Here is a 13261-nt window from a genome sequence, read left to right on the forward strand (position 1 = left end):
CCCGAGACACCCTTGTTTTCTCTAGACTTCATTTTTCTCCTCAGGTACTATCCTGTGAGAGGCACTTCTAAACCCTGTGCCCATACCTGAAGCTACTTAGGCTGAGACAGGGGGATCACAAGTTCAAACACAGCCAAGGCAACTTAATAAAATCCTGTCTCAAGATGATAATAATATTTTAGGGTCTGGGGATGTAACTCAGTGGGAAGATTGTTAGTCCAGCATGTGTATGCCCTGAATTCAAGCCCTAACACTAGAAAGAAACTACTTCCTGCCTCAAAAGCACCGTCTTTCTATATTGACTGTTCCCACTTCAAGAAGTCTCCTCTCTGTCTAAATCCTTAGTACCACATAGGTGTGACCAATTCAGGGAGGTCTCAGAAGGGCTCTCCCTCCGCATACTGTCTGGCAGCATTTTGTCTCCACACTGGCAAACGGTCAGCGTTATATTGGTATCTCTGACATTGCTTAGAGACACGTCCTGTTTAGAGGAATCATTACTGAGCCTGCAGCACCACCCAGGGGTATCCACACAACTGCAGTGTGGACCATGTTTCATGCTGCCCCTAGTGGTGGCTCAGGGGATTGCGCTCTCCCTCCAAATCCAGAGTTATCTAATACCTCGTGGAGACCCCTCCCTGCCTTTAGGTCTCTTCCTGGAGCCGATTACTGTCCCTTCTTCCTCTCTGTCATCTATGTTAGCTCTTGGCAGTGGGTCACCTCCACTCACCTGAGTCCCATTTCCCTGCCTGTATGCTTCTCAGAGCAAAGATGCAGAGATCATAGACAATACTTATCAATGGGACAGGAAAAGGCCTTGGTGGCACCTTTGAAAGACCCCACTTTACCCCTTTTTTATTGTCTATACAGCAGGCCTGGGTCAAGAAATAAAGTTTCCTGGGGGAAGCCAGGGCTTATTCCTTCAGTCCACCGACAGCTAAGTCTCCCACCAGCTCACAGGAACCAGCCACTGCCTTTGTGGGTGTGGCTGGCAGTGGGGAGATAAAGGCCTTGAGAAAGGACTGTGCAAACAGACTGTGTCCTTAAAGACCTCAACACTTTCCAAGCCCTGCTTCCTGTTACTGGTTCTCTTCATTAACTCTTGAAGCAAATGGTTTGAAGACCCAAATGCCTTCAAAATCCAAAGAAAAGCATCAGTAACAGCAGAAGGCAGTAGGGCCAAGACTGTGATGTCCTGGTCTTGAAACACAATGTGTTCCATTTATCGCGAAGCCAGTCTGGCTAGAAGTGTAAAATCCTATCAATCAATAGAACACTGGTGTCCAGAAATGTACAGAAGTTTCCTCCAGTCCATTCCTAGGTCATCAGGTGATCTGTGGGGACCCACTGCTGTCTGGTCCATCTCGCAACAGCTATCCTCACCACAGGCCTTCCCAAGTCAGCACAGCAAAGCCAGCTGAGCCTCAGTGGGCTCACAGCATGGTAGCTCAGGCTAGTCCAAGTGGCTGCAACCTTTGCTCCAAACCTTCTTGCTAAGGGTCTCCCTCCCCCCACCACCCCCGGTGGCCCTAAAGGCTCCCACGTGTTCAGATGGATGTATGAGGAACTAGTCAAGCTGCTGATCACCTCTGGGCCTCCAGCTAAACACACAGATGTGCATGCACAGATATCCAGGCTGCTCCAACAGTCCCACCTCTGGGGTCTGGTGCCTGGCGCATGCTCATTCTACCTCAAAGCTGGTAGGGACTGTTTTCAGTAGCACCCTAATCCTTATCATCTCCTCCACCCGTACTAATCACCCCACTGTCTGCCTCTACCCGTGGGGTCTCCTGTACAGTATAACATTTGGCATAGTAGAGGAAAGGGAAAGAAATAGCCTTGCTAACTGGGGTAGAAGCACGAATTCTTCACGTATGCTCTGAGTCATCTGTTGTTGCTGTGCTGACTCAGGCTGAGCAGCTTCCCCACTCTGGTCTTAGCCCTTGGCCTGGGAAGTGTTAGGGTTTGATAACTCCAGGCTTTGAATATTAGGGTCATAACTTTAGTAGGGGACAGAAACCCACAAATTGGGGGATACTGGTCAAGAGTCTCAGCCAAGCACTGTAACAAGAGAGGAACAGGTACAGCCATCCTCAGCTCTGGACCTTAGGTAGTGCTCAAGGACAAGGCGAGAGGTAGGAGTGTGTGTAAGGTAAGGTAGTTACCACAGAGGAGACACAAGCTCAAGATGGGGGCCTAGATTTCCCTGGTATCTTCACAGCCAAGACCACCCAGCCCTGCAGTGTTCTCTTCAGTCACCCTCCTGCACCCCAGATCGCTGGGTGTCAGATGCCATAGACCCTGGATTCACAGTTGGCAGGCTGATGCAAAGGTGAGGGGCCCACTTGTTTGTCCCGGCCATCCGGCTAGCTTATACCTGAAATAACCACACAGAAACTGTATTAATTAAAACACTGCTTGGCTATTAGCTCTAACTTCTTTTTGGCTAACTCTTACACATTAGTTTAACCCATCTCCATTAATCTGTGTGTCGCCACTCGGCAGTGGCTTACCGGAGATTCTAACCAGCGTCCATCTCAGGCAGAGGATCCATGGCTTCTCGGACTGCCTTTCTTCATCCAGGCATTCAGTTCTGTCTTCTCTGCCTACCTAAGTTCTGCCCTATCAACTAGGCCAAGGCAGTTTCTTTATTCATTAACCAATGAAAACAACACACAAACAGAAGGAACGCCTACACCAGCAGGCAGGGCTCCCCCAAGCAGCAAGTGGAAGAAAGGCATAGGTGAGTAGCGAGGATATGTTCACCAGAGTCTGCCACCTCCAACGTCTCCAGTAGACTTACCACTCAGGTGAGGCCAGGGCTTGTGCAGTCAGATAGAAATCAGCAGCCTTGGAGCCATTCTACCCAAAGCCTCTCTTTTCTTCAGCGTGGAAACTGTGGCACCAAAGGTCCTGGAGGTGAGGTGGCAGAGGACTCATCCAGGGCGACTCAGTGGATCAGTGACAATGTCTACCACCCCAGCCCTGTTCCATCCAGCCTCAGTGTAGTCACTGGGAACCATTCCCACACAGTGTCTACTATCCATCCCTGTCCCTCTCTGGCTAGGTCCTGGTCATCCATGGGGATGCGATCTCTGCTGGAGCTCTCCCTGGCCTTTCTGGGAGCAGCTACAAGGGCAGCAAAGAACCTCTGGAGTGCTGGCCGCCATGTGCCTGATGTCTTGCTCTTCCCTGACACATCTGGAGTGAAATGGCCCGCTGAGCCTGTCAGAGATGGGTGCTCAGAGAGCAGCAGCATGGGTCCAATCACAGGGTGAACTGGGCAAGTACCTCTGGTGTAGATTATTGTGGCTTCCCAGGTTGGATCAGACAGACCTAAGACCAGAGTCCCCTGTGTGTGAACAGTAACCAGGGCTGGGATGCTATAGGCCTTCCCCAGGCTATAGACTCACCAAGCCTCCACGTGGGCACAGCAACACAAAATAGACACCTCTGTTTCCAGAACCTTCACTGCCTCTCCTGGAGAGGATCAGGGTTCTGTTTGCTACTCGCCTTAACAGTTAGGCCTTTCTCCTGTGGGGCAAGTGCCTCCCTTCCATACACACATCCATGCATTACCATACCCATGCATACCCGTGACATTAGCATACAAGAGCATTAGCCATCCATTGTTCTTACTCAGCTACAGGCAAGTGAGAATAAAATTACATTTTTTTTTATTTCCCAAGAAAAGTAGAGGAGGGGAAACAATGTGATACAAATTATGATCAGCTCCTTACAGGTTCTCTGCCTCTCTCTGTGGAGCAACAAGCAGTTGGTCTCTCTTGACTGGGGGTCCTGGAGGACTTCCCCTGTTGTAGGCTTAGCCTCTCTTTCCAATTTAAATATTGGTTAGTCCAGTTAGATCTCAGGATGACACAGCATGGGTCCCTTCCTGATACAGCCAGCAGACATCCCCCCTCCCACCTGCCCTCACATGTCCCTCATGCCCTCAGCCTTCCTGACCTCCCCCTTCCCTCTACCCTCTTGCATGATCCTCGCTGGGTATTCCCAATGGCCCTCCTGAGAGACGCCACCCCACCCTGTTCCTCCTAACCTGACAGCAGCAGCCTCAAGCCACAGCTTACAGTATGGCCTTGATGGCGAAGCCTAGCTCTACCCAAAGGGCCTTGGGGGAGCCTGGCAAGGGGCATCTAGATTACCCTCAAGCCCAGCTCTCTCTTGCCCTCCTATCAAAACGCATTCTGTAGGAAATGTTACCACAACAACATCTAAAACAAACAAACAAGATTGTAAAAATAGGAAAGAAGCTGTGAGCGGTCAAGTGCTGGCCATGCTGGCCGTGCTGGTCACCCTGTCCTGGGGAGAGCAGCTCAAGGGCTCTCCTGCAAGGTCCACATTCTCTAGTCTCTAGGGACTGGCCCCCACCCTGGGGTCTTGGGGCTTTGAATTAAGAAGCATCTGGTCGGAGTGGGAGATAGGTCAGGCTCCAGGCTGGCCAGTCCCCTCCTTCCGCCTGGCCACCACCTCTGCTGAGCCCATACAAGGGACAGTCCCTTTGGTCTCTGGAGTTGGGTAGATGGTGAACTAGAACCTACACAACCCCAGGGCCTGGAGCTGTGATGGTGGGCGTGGGAGAACTTTTCCTTGGGCCTCAAAGTCTAAGCTGGCCCTGGGCAGCCAGAGGGAGGCCCTTATGTACCAATCCCAGCCGAGGGAAGGACACCCAGAACACAAATTATGTCTTCACCCAAACAACGAGACCATAGGCTGGCAGGGAGTATTGAGTCAAGTCCTGGACCCTGCTCCACAGAGCGGGTCTGTGGGGACAAGGGAGTGAGGATTAATGTCTGACGGTTAGGCTGCAAGAGCAGAGTCTTATACCAGGGATTTTTTAGGTGCAGAAGTTAGAGGCAGAGATGCAACCGCTAGCTTCAGCCACTCTCTCCCGCTCTTTGGGAGAAGAGCCTGGGAGGCAGAGGCAGAGGGCACAGGGCTAGGACTAACAAAGGGGGAACCCCATGAGGATAGGATGGGGGGGTGGGGAGAAGAACAAGAAAGGATGCAAGACCAAGTATGGGGAACGTGAGCCAGTGGACACTTTAGTCTCATGAGAACCCTTCAGAACAAAAGCCCTCCCCTCCCTCTGGCCGTCACTCCAACTGTGCCCCTCTCCAAAGGGTGCCCTGAGGACTGCAGCTTCATTTATGGAGGTAGGCATCCAGCCACAGATCCCCAGACTTCTTCAGGGACCTGTAAAGACACAGAGAGAGGACCAGGGCTCAGGAACCAGGATGGAAAGGTGCCAAGGCTTCTCGGCAGTGGGACATGAAGGAGGTCATGCTACCCATCTCAGCTACTGACCAGAGCTTGCCACTTACCACACGGGCAGTGGGCAAGGAGAGAGAGGAGGCCTTCTTCCAGCCCTGAGTGGACCAGAGGCCAGAAGTCCCTACTGTGAGCTGGGGTCTCTACTGTAAGGCTTGCCATGTGCCTCTCACCCCCTCAGCCCCACCGCACCTCTGGCCCCTCCCCGTGCCTCAGAGCCCTAGCACCTGCCAAGCCCACCCCTCACCTCACAATGTCCAGCAGGGCCCTCAGCAGTGACTTCTCCTGGTACTTGATGCCGTGCTTGGTGCAGAGAGACTTCACTAGCGGGGCGACCTTGTGCAAGTTGTGCCGTGGCATGGTGGGGAAGAGGCTGAGGGGGCAGGTAGGCAGAGTGAGTACAGGGCAGGCCCCATGCTCTCCACCTCCCCCCAACAGCCCAGGGAGGCAGGCAGGTCTGAGGCCCTATCTGCAACCCGGAAAAGACTATGCAGCTCCCACCAGCTGTCTACAAGGGTTATTAGTGATGTACAGAGGGGCGATTTATGAGCAGCGGCACTCCAGAAAGCCATATTGGTACTGCACAGCCAGAGACATGGGTCTCTGTGTTATGGCTCATGCCTGTAGTCTCATTATGGGGTGGACAAGGCAGGAGACTCCTGTAAGTTCAACTCCCCGCTTCAAAAAAACAAAAATCAGATGGGAGATGATGAGAAGAATGATCAACGATGAGACAAAAGCAGATGCACTAGGGACAGTCCTTCGGCCACCCGGGTATCAGACAGGCTATCGATCAGGTCCTCAGTTTCCCGGTCAATAAAGTGGGAGTGAGTTTCTCTGCCCTGGGAGATGGTCTTCAAACTTTCTGTATCTGCAGAACAGCCACACAGGAGAGAGCCCCTCTCCTGCCCAACTGTGTTCTCAGATGGTGCAGTGGCCTTGCCAATGAGAGAAGGTAGACCTGCATGGCACCCTTGGCCCGTGGGTTGGTGACCACTGCCCTCCTACTCCTTGTCTTTCCTGCCCCACCCCCACCTGCTGGGCCACACTCACTGATGCTCAATCTGAAAGTTGAGATGCCCGCAGAACCAGTCATTGAAGAAGGACTGCTCCACATTGCAGGTGGCTGTCAGCTGCAGAGGGGACAGGGGATAAGTGGCTGGGGATAAGAAGAAAACCAAAGGACCTAGACTTACCTCATAAAGGTCACCTTACCCAGGGTATCAGGGCCACCTCTCTAGTCATACCATTCTACCTGGAAGCCTTAGCCCACCCAAATTCCCCGAGGATCCTCTGGAAGATTCCTGCCATTCCTTCCATATTTTCTTCTGTGTCGTTCACTGGGTTTACTGGTGCCAGAGCTCAAACCCAGGACTGCATACATGCTAGACAAGCCTCAGCTGAGCTACATCCCTAATCTTTCCCACCACCCTTTCCTGCTTAGCTCGGAGGCTGCCAACAAGCTACAAGAAGAACTAGGGAAGCCCAGCATAGCCCTGGATCCACCGAAGTAGCCAAGTCTGGGTGAAGGCACGGACAGTGGGGTCCGGGCTTTGCTGGGTCTCTCACCTGGCTGCTGAACCAGTCCCGGTAGTGATCAAGATCAATCTCCATGACGATGTGGTTCATCTGAGTGACCCACACGAACCAGTGACTCTCCAGAAACCTAGAAGACAGTGCAGCTAAGCCTCAGGGCGGGAAGCCACACAGAAATAGACACGCTGTACCTACCCTACCCCCATGGCAGGTAGGGTACAGGCTTCACATCACAGAGTCAGTGCTCTCAGAAGCACAGGGTGAGCCAGCAAAGCTGGGGTACCTGATGAAGTTGAGGAAAACCAGGGCTCCCAGGATGCCGTAGAAAGGGATGTAGGTGTAGAAGAAACGCACATAGTAGCTGATGGACCAGGCCAAGTCCTATAGGGGAAACATGATTAGACTTTACCCGCCCTACCCTATTTGGCATAGTGTACCTAACCACAGAGGCATGTATACACACAGCTCACTCCTTGGCACAGGTGCTCAGAAAAAAACCACAGCAGGCTGCTAGGAAGTTGGAACACTGGGCCATTCGCAGTCTGACACTTGCTTAAGCTACCTATTTACATGGAGTTTGCATGGTGAGTTTCAGGAAAGAAATGGGATATTGGCTAGCAGGTAGCCAGTAAGTCCAGAGGACTGTAATATGAGCCCCCAGCAACATATGGTCAGTCACAGGCCACCCTCACCCTTGTGCCTGCTCAGGGCACCTGGATTTCCTTCCTTTCTCAGGAGGGAAAGGGCCAGGAGACACATACTGCCCCTCCCTGCAATCCAGCCCAGGTCACTTCTCAGGTTGGACTCTCTTCTTGGGCCCTCACCCTCCTCACTTTGTCTGCCCCTCCTTGGAGTTGGTAGCAAGGTCCTAAGCTTGGATATCTCTTGGGAAGCCTCTGCCCTCTGTCACGGGCTCACAAGCCGTCATTCTGCCGAGAGATCCATGTCTCTCCACTTCCTCTGCCACTCAAGTCATGTGTCTTGACTGGACACAGCAAGAGCCTCCCATGTAATCCAAGTGGCCATAGAGCTTTGCAGGATCCAGAAGTCCTCTTGCCTCAGCACCCCGACTCAGCTCTCTGTTTTGGTAGTCGGGAATGCTCGTGCCCAGCCTATGCTTACACAGAAAGTTATTTCATCAAGGACCGGCCTCTCTGAGGCAGTGGGAAAACCCTGCAGAAGGGCTGGAGAGTTGGTTCACCGGATAATAGCACTGGCTACTCTTCCAGGGGACAGGTTCAATTCCCAGAACCCATATAGAGGCTCATGGGCATCTATAACCTTAGTTCCAGGTGACCTAATGTCCTCTTCTGGCCTCTGCAGGCACCAGGCAGTGCACAGATACACATGCAGACAAAACACTCATACACATGAAATTAAAGACAAAACCAAAACCAAACCAAAGATCTTGAAATGACAACAATCTGGCACACTGGTGACTTAGTTCAGGCACAAAATGGAGAAGAAAACCAGGATCATATTGGTGATGACAACATGGCAGATTCCAGAGTGATTTAGAGAACAAGGGTGGCCTTAGTCAGTGCTTTCTTGGTTGCAAGGAATTCAATAAGGAATTGAAGCTGGTCCTTAGTGCCATTCCAGGTGATCAGAGTGCTGTCAGCTAAGTAGGAAACGGGATGAGCATCTCAGGAGGGTCGAGGTAGGAACAGATGCAACAGCTAGAAGTGGCTGAAGACAAGATGCTCATATCTGGCAAGGTGCTGGTTTTGGTCAAGAGGAGGCATAGCAAGCTCTAGTCATACTTTGATCACCCCCCAACCTCATACCCTGGGCTGAGTTTGAACTCAGGGTCTGATGCATGCTAGGCAAGCACTCTGCCACTGAGTCACATCCCCAACCCCATTTTAATCTAATATTTTAATCATAAAGGCAGTGCATAAGTATGTATGTATGTATATGTGTGTGCACACACACACATGCACACACACACACACACAGAGAGAGAGAGAGAGAGAGAGAGAGAGAGAGAGAGAGAGAGAGAGAGAGAGAGAGAGAGAGAGAGAGAGAGAGAGAGAGAGAAATGCATGGCCAGGTATGGCTTGGGAAGTAGAGGCAGGAAGATTGTGAGTCTAGCTTGGGCAATATAGTGAGGTCCTATTTCAAAATTAAGTAAGTAAGTAAATAAATGTATGGAAAGCCTGAGTAAACAACAGGGAGACTATCAAGGTAATTTGCCTCGAATAATCAGTTCCAGGAAAGTGGGGTCTGAAAAGTATCCCAGGCAGTGCTGTGGGTGCCATGAGCACTCTTTCAAACTCTTAGGGCTTCCCATCTCCATTCTCAAGGCTAGGGTCTCCCAGCCCCCACAGAATGTACCGGTACAAGACAGTTCTTCACCAGGGGCTTTGTGGGATGTTTACCACCCCTCTTGGCTAGATGCCAGGCTAGCATCATCTTCCCACTGCTAACTCTGATAATCATAAATGTCTCCAGATACTGCCAATGGCCCAGCAGAACTGTCCAGGACCTGGTTACAGCTGCTCTGGATGCAAGGCCTGGGAGCCTGTCAGAGTCCCCTGGCTTGATTTCCCCTCCTGCTCTTCCTAGTTGATGCTTTATTCTTTGTGAAACAAACAACACACACACACACACACACACACACACACAAATAAATAAATCTAGGGATGTAAAGGTGACTCATTTTCTCTTAACTGAGGGCCTGAATTTGATCCCCCAGGATCCCCTGCATGAATGGTGATGTGTGCTTGTAACCCCAGCATTGAGGAGACAGGATCAGGAAGACTGTTGGGGCTCTCTGGCAGCCAGTCTAGCCTAATTAGTGAGCTCCAGGCCAGTGAGATCCTGACTCGAAGGAGGAAGATGGTGTTCCTACAGATGACACCCACGTTTGTCGTCTAGCTGCCACAAACATGGACACACAGTAACTGTAATGCTCATTACAGTACAAAACACAATAGCTGTATGTGCGTGCATATGCCTAGGATGTGGGTACACACACACAGAGCGAGCGAGCTGAGACGTCCTACAGATATACGGCGCTGCTGTGTGAAAGTGAGGTGACTCAGTGTGGGGGTGTGGGTAGAGGGATGTGGCATCAGGAGCTCACTATGTCCCTTGGTGTCATACTGGGCAAGGCACAAACTTTCAGTCTCAGTAATTCTCATTGTGAAACTTTGCCGTTGTCTTTATTGATGTGGGGCTCTTTTGTTTGTTGTTTGTTTGTTTTGTTTTGAGACAGTCTTATCTTGTATCCCTGACTGGCCTGGCACTCACTATTAGACCAGGCTGGCCTCAAACTCACAGTGGTCCTCCTGCCTCTGCCTCCTAAGTGCTGGGATTAAAGGCGTGTGCCACCATATGCAGCCACTAATGTGATTTCAAAAGGCTAAGAACACATAGTAAGGGGCCTTGCACCTGTCTGCTCTCTTCTGAGAGCAGGGACCAAGTTTTCACCCCAGCTTCAAGTCTCTGCCTGTGGGAACTACTCCCCAGAGCTTACTCTACCATGGGTAGGTATTCATCTTATACAAAAATCACAGTTGTACCACTATGTAAAACCAAGCTTGCCTCCTCAAACCCACACATAGCCTGCCTCCATCGCTGGAGGAACCTCTAAGCCTATTGTTTTAGGTAGAACATGCCCTCTTTGATGGCTAATTTTGGTTGTCAACTTGACTATATCTGGAATCAACTAAAAGAATCACAGAAGAATGAAGCTTTTGCTTTTTAAAAGCCTGCTGGCCCTCACTCTTGCTGCCAAGTTCATCTATCCTTTTGCTGTGGAATCCTTCACTGATGTTAGAATCCACTCTCTAGGGATCCTCTGGGACTCCAGCACCAAACTGGGACTGCTGAGACATCCAGTCTCAGGGCTGAATGACTACCAGATTCATGGCTTTTCTGTCAGAAGACAACCATTGTACTCCTCTGTCCACTGCCTATAAGCCACTCCATCATGTGTGTGTGTGTGTGTGTGTGTGTGTGTGTGTGTGTATTCATTTTATCAGTTCTGTTCCTTTAGAGAACTCTAACACACCTTCCAGACTCATACACTGACATTCTAACCCCCAGCACTTCAAAAGGCAATGTCTTTGGACATGGCTAAAGTCCTTGCTAACAGAACTCATTAACACAAGGTCATTCCACAGGGGTCCTAATGCAACAGGACGAGTGTCATCCTATGAGAAAGGAACAAAGCTGGGGGTACAACTCAGCTGGTAAAGTGCTTGCAACTTTAATGCCCCAAACCTATGTACAAAAGTTGGAGACCATGGCACACACTTGCAATCTTGGTGCTGGGGAGGTAGAGTCAGGCAGATCCTGGGACTTGCTGGACAGGCCAGCCTAATCTGTAAGCTCCAGGTCAGTCAGTGAGAGACCCTGCCTCAAAGGAAGTGACGCCTGAGGTTTCTGTGGTGGTTTGAAGAAGAAATGCCCCTACAGAGGCTCATAATTTGAATATTTGGTTCCCAGCTGGTGGAACTGTTTGGGAAGGATTAGGAGGAGCAGCCTTGTTGAAGGTGCTTAGTCACTGGGGATGGGTTTTGAGGTTTCAAAAGTGCACATCATTCCCAATTAACACTCTGCCTCATAGTTGTGTCTCAAGATGTGAGCTCTTAGTTACTGTTCCAGTGCCGTGCCTGCCTGCCTGCCTGCCTGCCACCATGCTCCCCGTCACGGTGGTCAAGAACCCTCACCCTCTGAAACTGTAATCCCCCAACAGAGTCTTTCTTTTATAAATTGTCTTGTCATGGTGTCTTGTCACTTGAATAGTAACTAAGACTGTTGTCATCTGGCCTCCACATGCACACACATGCAAACACATGCACACACATGCAAACACACCTATACATATACATGGATGCACAAACACACACACAAATACACATTAGTAAAACAGGGGAACATGGGAACAAAGATACAAAAAGGCCTAGAAGGAAGATGATGCAAAGAAAGACAAAGGAACCTGGTCATCTACCAGTTAAGGGGAGGGGCCTGGGTCCCCACCCCTACTCCCCAGGCTGCTGTCAATTGGTTTAGATTTTTTTTGCCTCCAGGGAGTAAGAAGATATGTTTCTATTGCTGAGGCTCTCCACTTCCAGTGGATAGTCACATTACCCCCGGGAACTTTCTAAAGAACTCTGCAAGGGCAATGACTGCCAGGTAGACTCCCTCCAGGTATGTACTGGAGGCATCTCACAATTGACATGCTGTAGCCTTTATGACCTTCTTGGCTCATGGCTTTCTTGGCTCTGGTGGCCTCAGAGACGGTCCCTTCCTAAGACTGATGAAGCGGTTACGCTTAGGAAGAGATGTCTGGGGATTTGCAGGCCCAGAGAGGCGCCAGGAGCTCAGTGCCCCAGCCACACTCACCCACGGCTGGCCAGCATCACTTGACTTACCACCCAGTCCCTGCGGACGATCATGGTTTTGATGATCTGGTACTGGAAGTACACAGGGATGAGCAGCGGTGGTCCAACTGTAGAGAGAAAAGATGGCCTCTCAGAGGTGAAAGAACTGGACGCCACCTGCAGGGCAGCTCAACAGTCAGGTGTCTGGGAGTCTAGAGGAAGGTAATGGGTCCAGACAAGTTTGCACAAGCTGGCTGCTGGCACCACCATTTTGGCGCTTTGAGAAGGGTATGGGAGGAAATGGGGCAGATGGGCACACCGGGGTGAGAGCACGGCTGGGGACTTCTGGTACTCGCACTCACCCAGGAAGAAGTATTCATGCTGGTGGTTGTAGGGCAGGTAGTTCAGCTTCTTCTTGCCGTACTGAGGAGAGAGGAAGGGAGTACAGACGAGCCTCAGTCCCCCACCTCCAACCTTCTTTCCACGCACTGACCTCAGTGGAGACCTCATCTCTTTCCCACCTATCTGCATCTGGGTTCAACAAGGCTTCTGCTGCCAATTTCCTTGAGCCTGGCTACACTGTAGTGTTTTTTACCGGAGTTAGGGTGACTTATGCTTAGCCACCTATCTGCAATGGATCAATTAAGGAAATGGAGAAAACAGAGAAGGGAGATTTAGTCAGTGTGATCACACTGTGAAGAAATGAATTAAGAGGTCCAGTAAAACACACTACACCACACCCCTATCCATCACTGGGATCCTAAAAGGAGGTTTGGGTTTAAACCAAAAGCAAGAGGTACATATAACTAAGCGGATCTGGTCAAGATGTGGCCCTGTCCATCACTGACCTATCTTTGTCTCTGTTCCAGTCTTTCCTGCAAGGCAGTCTGACAAGTTCTCAGAATTGGGTGAGATCTCTCTGGGAGAAAAGCTCTTCCCTGGCTGGCACCAGGCTTCAGCCTTTTCCTTCTCCCAGCATGTAATTCCTGGGTAATTTCCAATTTCTTGGGGTCTATTATTCAATAGTCTGAGAGCCAAAGGGAATGGGCATAAGTTTCTATCTTAGAATACCTTCATTCCTGCCAGCATCGTGAGGCTAAAAT

At 50.7% G+C, this 13261-nt stretch overlaps 1 protein-coding gene across 2 annotated transcripts in view; it reads right to left on the bottom strand.

Moving 5' to 3' along the window:
* Window positions 1–3660: 3660 nt before the first annotated feature.
* Window positions 3661–13261, bottom strand: part of Fads2 (fatty acid desaturase 2) — a 40674-nt gene continuing 31073 nt past the window's right edge. For both annotated transcript variants that reach the window (XM_038330482.1, XM_038330491.1), the window contains exons 6-12: window positions 12521–12581; window positions 12210–12286; window positions 7109–7206; window positions 6859–6955; window positions 6343–6422; window positions 5537–5662; window positions 3661–5214 (exon numbers count right to left, since the gene is read on the bottom strand). In XM_038330482.1, the coding sequence (XP_038186410.1) occupies window positions 5163–5214; window positions 5537–5662; window positions 6343–6422; window positions 6859–6955; window positions 7109–7206; window positions 12210–12286; window positions 12521–12581 (591 nt within the window). In that variant the 3' untranslated portion in view covers window positions 3661–5162. The remainder of the gene's footprint in view (window positions 5215–5536; window positions 5663–6342; window positions 6423–6858; window positions 6956–7108; window positions 7207–12209; window positions 12287–12520; window positions 12582–13261) is intronic.

Source organism: Arvicola amphibius, chromosome 1 (assembly GCF_903992535.2).
Source record: "Arvicola amphibius chromosome 1, mArvAmp1.2, whole genome shotgun sequence".
NCBI classification, from domain to species: Eukaryota; Metazoa; Chordata; class Mammalia; order Rodentia; family Cricetidae; genus Arvicola; species Arvicola amphibius.